The following is a 9,048-nucleotide window of genomic DNA, read 5'->3' as shown; positions in this document are numbered from 1 at the left end:
GTGGTGGTGTTTTGACCGAATTTTCAAATCAATATTCGAGAATTTCTACTGAGATCTGAGGGTCGGGGTTTGGGGATTTAGGGAGAGGAGGGTGAGAGGATGTTGTGGTGTAAATTTGGGGCTATTTTGAGAATCGCCGCCGGCGGAGGCGATTTCCGGCCGGCGGCGGGCAGCGGAAGGCGGAGGACGGTGGTGGAAAATAGGGCGGCTAGGGTTTTTTGGGTCTCTAGGGTTTGGGGTGAGAGACGGGTGATGAGGGGGTAGGGGGGGTGCGTTTGGACATATATATATTAACTTGACCCCAGTTCCTGACCGTTGGATCAAGGATCCTCGACGACCAGGATTTAGCGTGACAAAACGACGCCGTTTCGATTTTGAAAAGGGGGACCGGGTGGCTTTATGGATTGGGCTGGTTTTGAAGTGGGTTTGGGGTTTGGGCTTGAGTTATATATCAGATGTTGGCCTAAAAGGTGGCCTGACCCCTTTTCTTCATTTCAATTTTTTTTAATTTGTTTTCTTCTTTCTTTTTTTTTATTTATTTGAATTTTGCAAAATTAAAAGTAGCCAAAACCTGATTTAATTCTAGAATGAGACTAATAAATTTCCTAAAATTAACTAGATCCTAACTTTAAGAGGAAAATTAAAAAAAAGTGAAATTAAAGGAACAAAAAAATGTAAAAGGATTATTTTGTTATTTTCTCTTATTTTCAACGATGTTTAATTAATCTAAAAATCCAGAATTAGGTCCTAAATGTAAGTATGCTATTTTTTATAATTTTTTATTTTTTATGACACCAAAAAATGTACACAAAATGCAAACAAAGCACAAACTCATGCAATTAATTCCTAAAATTCAAATACTAAAAGAAAAATTCTAATTTTAATANTTTGATGCTAGAATGGAAAAATGAAATGAAGGAATGGAAGTCTTTTGGAGTTTCTGAGGATCATTCTTGTGTACTGTCATGTTTTAAAACTGTTTGTTTAAGTCGTTTCCTTATGTAGACTGTAGCTGTAGTTCGAATACCAAGTTTGCTTAAGTCCCTATACATTTAATAAGCAGAACATGTAGATTTTGTTGAGTAGAACTAGTAATAGTTGCTTGGTTTTAAATGACCTCCTGATTGCTGGAGTTATACATGATCCCCTGTTTTGTAGATGCATAATACTCTTTAGTAATTTTAGCTATGATGTAGTAATTGAACTTTTGTCACTCATGAAGCATGGAGACCATGAAAGATTAATCTTATGATAGTTTTGATCTTTTAAGTGTTTTGAGGGTCTGTTACCATTTTGTTTTGAAATTTTAGCATAAGTGTTTTTTTAATTTGAATATCGTGAGAATATGTTAAACATGACAGGTGGTTTAGGTTAATCACTACTGTAATGTCAATCAATGTCTCTAAAATGCTAGTTGATAATAGTTTGGATTTTTGGCCATCAAGTGTTAATTCCAGAAGTCTTTAATATTTTCTCTCACTATAGTTCTGAATATCAAAGTGGCATGACATTTATATGTGAAGGATTTAAAAGCTGTATGTTGTTCAGTATTAAAGTGAGACATTGCTTATGTTTTGAAATCAGTGGTATTTCATTAACAGGTGGATTGTTCATGAGTAAATCACAGTTTCGTTTTGGGTGGGGGGGGGGGGGGGGTCTTCAGGGACTTGATCCCGAATCTTTTGCTTGCAGCTTGTGTTTGCTAAATACCTGGGCTGCTTTGGGCCTGGGTATCGAATTATTCTAAGCTAAAGGGAAGCCCACTACGTTTTGGGCAGCCTCACAAGTTAGAGACCTGGGCCTGTTTTAATTCAGGCCCTCCCATTAATGGGATGGTTATTTTAATAACAGCCTCACAATTGGAATGGGTTTGAGTTTGAATCACTTGCTTGAAATAGAGTTCAAATACCCTCAGTGTTTAATTAGTGAAATTCCTTTAAATGAATTCGAGGCGAGCCATAATTAGATAACTCACCATGAATGGCCCTCATAAACTAGTTTAGAAACCTTTAAGCTAAAATGAATTGAGGCGCGCCGCGCCAAATAAAATCATAAACGCGTGGCCCTCTTTTGATTATTTCCTTTTTTTAAAATACTTAGAATTCGAGGCGTGCCATTTAGCGCATTTTTCATGGCCCTTGCAAAGTTAACAACGCGTTAGTTGCTTTAGGCGCGTTATTTAATAATACTACCTTCCTAATCTCGGGTGTGCATTTCATGCGACCCAAATCCAAATCTTAAAATGTTGAATAAAATATGTTTCGGATTGCGGGTGCATTTCATGTGACACGATCCAAAGACATGTTTTATACGACGTTCAATCTTCCTAAAAATAATTTAAAAGCGGCTAATAAGTTAAAAAATACCATAGGCTAAAACATGTATTAAAATCAGATAATAGGCCAATTATGATAGTTTAAGCGACCGTGCTAGAACCACGGAATCCGGGGGTGCCTAACACCTTCCCCCGGGTTAACAGAATTCCATAGTCAGAATTTCTGGTTCGCAGACTTCAAAAGAAAAGTCGAAATTTCCTCGATTTGGGATTAAAAATAAACCGGTGACTTGCGACACCAAATAAACTATCCCAAGTGGCAACTCTGATAAATAAATAATTCCATTTCGAATAATGTCACTTAAAGTGGAAAAACTCCTTTATATACTATCCTTCAGGGTGGTGAGTAAAAAAGGAGGTGTGACAAAGTGGAACATCCTGTAGCTCATGTTCACACTCAAAATGGCCTTGCAAAGTCTTTAATTAAACGTCTGCAATTGATAGCAAGACCGTTACTCATGAAAATGAGGTTGCCCACTTCTGTTTGGGGTCACGTCATTTTTCATGCATCAATGCTAGTTCGTCTCAGACCGACAAATTATCATAAATATTTTCCGTTGCAATTAGTTTTGGGTCATGAACCTAATATATCCCATTTAAGAATTTTTGGATGCGCAGCATATGTGCCTGTAGCATCTCCATATCGCACCAAAATGGGCCCCCAAATAAGGTTAGGAATAAATTAACGGAAGATTTGTTCACTGCACGATTTGCACACTGTCGATTCGATGAGACACTTTTCCCAAAATTAGGGGGAGAAAATGGTGAAACCAAACGGGAAATTTTGTGGAAAAATCCAACATTGTCTCATCTTGATCCACGTGCCTCTATTTGTGAAAAAGAGGTGCAAAAGATTATTCTTTTGAAAAAAATAGCAAATCAAATGCCAAATGCATTTACGGATCTGAAAAGGATAATAAAATCACATATCCCTGCAGAGAATATTTCAATCCGTATTGATGTCCCTGTTGGACAATCTTCTAGTGTCATAGCTAATGAGTCAAAACCACGCCTAAAACGTGGCAGACCATTAGGTTCTAAGGATCGAAATCCTAGAAAAAGGAAAACAAATGATCAAGATGACACTACGAAAGAGTCTCATGAAGAAATCCACGATTTAACAAATCCTGATATTTTTGAGGAAATCACTGAGCCTGAGACTCAAGAAAATAAGGAACTATCAATAAATCCAATTGATACTGAGACAAATTTGAATCGATTGGATATAGTGGTGGATTATGTCTTTGCATATAATGTTGCATCTAGCATTATGCAAGAAAGTGAGGATCTTGAACCTCAATCTGTTGGAGAATGTCGACAAAGACTTGATTGGCCAAAATAGCAAGAAGCAATCCAACTAGAGTTAAATACACTTGCAAAACTTGAAGTTTTTGGGCCTGTAGTCCAAACACGTGTTAAGCCTGTTGGCTATAAATGGTTCTTTGTACGCAAAAGGAACGAAAAAAATGAGGTACAAAGATATAAGGCACGCCTTGTTGCATAAGGATTTTTACAAAGGCCTGGTGTCGATTATGAAGAGACATATTCACCCGTTATGGACGCTATAACGTTCCGTTATCTCATTAATTTTGCTGTCCATAAAAAGCTTGACATGAATTTAATGGATGTGGTTACCGCCTACCTTTATGGCTCACTTGATAATGAGATATACATGAAAATTCCCGAGGGATTTAAAATGACTAATGCACATAACTCAAAGTCTCGGAAAATGTTTTCAATCAAATTGCAAAGATCTTTGTATTGTCTAAAGCAATCAGGACGAATGTGTTATAATCGTCTTAGTGAGTATTTATAAAAAGAAGGTTATATAAATGATGCCATTTGTCCATGTGTTTTTATAAAGAAAACAACATCGGAATTTGTTGTACTTGCCGTATATGTTGATGACATAAACCTTATTGGAACTCCTATAGAACTCCAAAAGGCAATTGATTATTTAAAGAAGGAATTCGAAATGAAAGTCTCGGAAAGACAAAATTATGTCTTGGTTTGCAAATTGAACATTTGGCAAACGGAATTTTTGTTCATCAATTTGCCTACGTAGAAAAGGTATTGAAACGGTTTTACATGGATGGAGCACATCCATTAAGTACTCCGATGGTTGTTCGATCACTTGATGTGAATAAGGATCCATTCCGACCTCAAGAAAAGAATGAAGAGCTACTTGGTCCTGAAGCACCATATCTTAGTGCAATTGGTGCACTAATGTATCTTGCTAATAATACAAGGCCTGACATAACTTTTTCAGTCAATGTCTTAGCAAGATATAGCTCTGCTCCTACAAGGAGACATTGGAATGTAATCAAACACATATTGCGGTATCTAAAAGGGACTACCGATATGGGCTTATTTTATGGCAATAATTGCAGTCCCGATCTTATTGGTTATGCCGATGCTGGTTATTTATCCGATCCACACAAGGCTCGATCTCAAACAGGTTATGTGTTTACCTTTGGAGGCACTTCCATATCTTGGCGATCGACTTAGCAATCAATTATGGCTACTTCATCTAATCATGCTGAGATAATTGCTATTCATGAAGCAAGTCGAGAGTGTGCGTGGTTGAGGTCTATAATAAATCTTATTCGAGACAAATGTGGTTTGAAATGTGACAAACTACCCACAATTTTGTATGAAGACAATGCATCATTCATAGTCCAATTGAAGGGAGGATTCATAAAAGGAGATAGGACAAAGCACATTTCACCAAAGTTATTTTTCACACATGATCTTCAAAAGAATGGTAATATCAATGTGCAACAGATTCGTTCAAGTGATAATATGGCTGATTTGTTCACAAAATCTCTACCGACGTCAACCTTCAAGAAGCTAGTGCACAAGATTGGGATGTGAAGGCTCAAGGATGTGAAATAATGCTCTCATCAGGGGGAGTTTAATACGTGTTGTACTCTTTTTTCCTTACAAGGTTTTGTCCCATTGGTTTTCCTTGCAAGGTTTTTAACGAGGCAACCAAAAGGCGTATTGTTAGATATGTGTACTCTTTTTCCTTCTCTAGAATTTTTTTCCCACTGGGTTTTATTTAGTTAAGGTTTTAACGAGGCACATTATCTGTTGAATAGACATTAAAGGGGGAGTGTTATAAATAGAATTTTATTTATGGTGAATGTCTATATTTAGAGAGATTCTAGGGTTCATTGTTTGGTGGCTAAGTCACCCTTTCCCTATAAATAGAGGGTTCTATTCCATTGTAATTCACCCCAAATCAATAAGAATCCTTTCTCTCTCTCTTTCTCTGCAATATTTTTCTTCTACTTTTATTATTTCATAACACAACAAAAGTTATTAGTCAATTTACCATAGAAATTAATCGAGAGCAAGTGACAAAGAAAACAAACAAGAGAAAAAAAATGGAATACTAGATGTTCTCCTAAATCCTAAACTTTCATATATAGACAAGGGATAAAAGAGTAATTTTGCTTGCTATATAAGAAGAAATTAATCTTAAGACTACAGAACCATACTCCCTCTTTGTGAAAGTCAAAAATGTACGGGACATGGAATAAATCTTATAGGAGTATTACCTAATTAATAATTCAAAGACTAATCTCGAGTACCAATATCAACTGACCCCTTCTAATAAGGGATTTTTACCTTCCTATACCATATATGAAACCTTATTACCCTCAATGTTTAAGGTTTGTGTTAATTACATTTCAGCATACCAAATTACCATTTATATACCATAATTCAAATTAGGGATATAATTAAGGGTGCATTTATATTAGACGCTAATTTAGGACCGTATCTTCCCACATTTATCTTTACCCGTCCCCCCCCCCCCCCCTTTTGGAGATGGACAGTAGCATTAATAATCTTCAGATTAGTTCTCATTTACTTCCCAAAAAATCTTAACTTAGCGACCGTATCTTCAGATTAGTTCTTATTTACCAATTCTCTATTTACACGTACAAAACATCAATGTATCGTTATTTTCATTGACCTCTTTTTTTTTTCTTTTTTTTTTGGGCAGTGGCTGAAGGTTACTGGTTAACACAGTCGATTGAAATTCGAAGAAGAAGACATATTTCTAGAAATTGTAGATAAATTGTAGAAAAATTAGAAAAATTGTAGATAAAGTGTAGACTGTTTTTTGCAGAAGATTTTGTAGAAGCTTTAGTCGTTTTGGATTTGTGAAAACAGAAAACAATGCATCTACAATCAGAATACAAATAATCTACAATTTATCTACAAGATATCTACAAAATGAATACATTGAATTTTAATATCCCAATTCCCATTTCAATTGTAGCATAATTGGCATTTTTGACATAATTGTAGAAGATTTGTAGAAGTTTTAGTCTTCCCAATCTACAATTTATCTACAATTATCTACATTTTATCTACAATTTATCTACAATTCTACAATTTAACTACAATTTATCTACAATTTCTGGAAATATGTCTTCTTCTTCTTCTTCTTCTTCGAGTTTCAATCTGAAATTTAGTCAAAACCAAGTCTAATCTTCACCAAAACCCCTCAAAATTGAGATATAAACTCCTAAACATATTCCGAATTATTTACAACAACACCCAATCCAAACAAATAATGATTTTTGNGCGTTCATATTTTTCTTATTCTTCTCATCCTTTTTTTGACCTTGCACTCTATTTGAATAATCACTACAAACATCATTAAAGTTTTATTTTCAGACAACTAAAATTTTTTATCACCAATACTTTACGTCGTACAACTTTCAAAGACCCTGTTAGGCAAAAAAAAAAATTAATTAATTTCCATGTGTCATCGTCCCATTGGCCTAACTTAAGACTCGCTTAAATTAAAATAAACTCACCCACATTCTAAGACCCTTTTCCTCCGTTTCTTTCTCCTCTTTCTTTTAAAAATTATTCCACCAACTAGAACTCTCATACACCCATTTTTTTTCCTAAGCAAACAAAACTCTCTCGTATAGTTAATCATCTTCCTCTTCCTATTTCTTTGTATATTAAATGTGCACATCAATACTCCTATTTTTTTCATCACAGAAATATCATTCATCATCAATTTTTCTTACTACATTTTACTGCTTCATACAATAAGCTCAATCAATTGTTTATTACAGTCACATTCACCAATAAGTCGTATTCTCTCACATTCTCAGGCATATGATCTCAAATATTTTACTTGATTTAACTGTCTCTTTTTTAAAATTGGCGGTGTTGATATAACCTGAAGAGCATCCACGTACAATAGCTTAATTTATGGACATGGTAGGATGTTCAGACTATGATGAGCCAATGAAGAAGAAAAAGGTCGAGGTCCGAGCAGAGACCAAATAAATCATTGGTATAATCAAAATTGGATGCAGTGTTGTCAGGAAATATACAACAAAAAGTATTGTAAATGCTCAATGATCATTACTATTGGCAGAAAAATAACTTATTAAACCATAAAATCGTACAATGAAACATTAATTTCAAAGAGTACCTGATTTCACTCAGAAAATTAATTTAATAAAAAATGTTAATTTAAAAATTAAATTAAGGGCAAAAAATCTGAGATGGAGAGGGAGATCCGTGGGTGTTGAAGGGTGAAAATCTAAGACGGAGTAGGCTAATAATTGGATATGGGATGAGGTTTTAATTTAAGCCAATAGGAAATTAACACATAATAAATAATAATTTTTTTTCCTAATTTTTTTTAGGGTATGAGTGGGCCAAAAAGTAAACGTTAGGGGTGGGCCAGATTTGTAACGGTGAGGGCAACTTTTACAAAATAGGTGGACGGAGGATATTTTTAAACTTAAACGAATAGTCTAGGGGCAGTTTTGGCCCTTTTCAGTTTATTTATCAAAGAAAAAAGGCATAGCGCATTGGTGTTATAAGTAATAATCAAACATTAAATCGACTCGTTATTCCAATTTGGTTAACTGGCATAAGATTATCTTATGTTCTCTTCACTTATAGATCAATGCTACAACGTCGAACAAGACACAAACATAACAAATTAAGGGGAGCGGTAGTGATTTTAGAGAAAACATATTTTTCGTATTCATTTTATATATAAAGTAGATAAATACACTAAAATCTGACAGTACTGGGACCCCAACAGCTCAAACCCATGACTTTGTTCAACGACTCTTCAGTTTTCCTAAACTTCTCGGCTGAGATGACCGCCGTAGAGAATCGGCGAGCCGATGTATTGGATGCAGGTAAATTAGTCTTAGCATAGTGGTGCAGTGACCTCAAACCGTAGTTCCATCTTGCAAAACCTTGATCTTTTAATGCCTCTACTGCTCCAATACTTGCTGCTACAATCCATGCCGATCCCTTTGCTGCTGCTGTTGCACTCATCTTCTTCTTAATTTCAACTATTGTTCAGGAAGGGAATTATGTAACTCTTTTTAATTTGGTTGGTGGATTTGAGGATGCAAGATGTTGGGTTGTGTATATATAGAAGAGAGGCAAACAAAATGAAGGAATAAAACTAGAGGCGGATTTGCCTATAGTTTAGGCAACACCCACTGTTTTGGATTTACTTCCATAAAGTAATTAATAAAAAGTAAAAAAGGGTTTAAAAACGACCGGTAAGTTTGCTGGTTAGGTTGGCCCACGGATTTTGGACTATATAATATGGGTTGTTTGGTGGGCAAATACCATTCACGACCAAAACTATTTATATTTGATAGCTCCAAAAATATACTCCCTCCGTTTTAATTTATGTAAATTTA

General features: G+C 35.2%; 1 protein-coding gene across 1 annotated transcript; it reads right to left on the bottom strand.

Annotated features, from left to right (window-relative positions):
• On the bottom strand, positions 8,207-8,827 carry LOC109233883. Its single transcript, XM_019399736.1, has one exon. The coding sequence runs from the start codon at positions 8,669-8,671 to the stop codon at positions 8,399-8,401; it is 273 nt and encodes a 90-aa protein (XP_019255281.1). The 5' UTR covers positions 8,672-8,827; the 3' UTR covers positions 8,207-8,398.

The sequence above is a fragment of the Nicotiana attenuata genome, chromosome 10, assembly GCF_001879085.1.
Source record: "Nicotiana attenuata strain UT chromosome 10, NIATTr2, whole genome shotgun sequence".
NCBI lineage: Eukaryota > Viridiplantae > Streptophyta > Magnoliopsida > Solanales > Solanaceae > Nicotiana > Nicotiana attenuata.
This window is presented reverse-complemented; position numbering and strand designations above follow the sequence as displayed.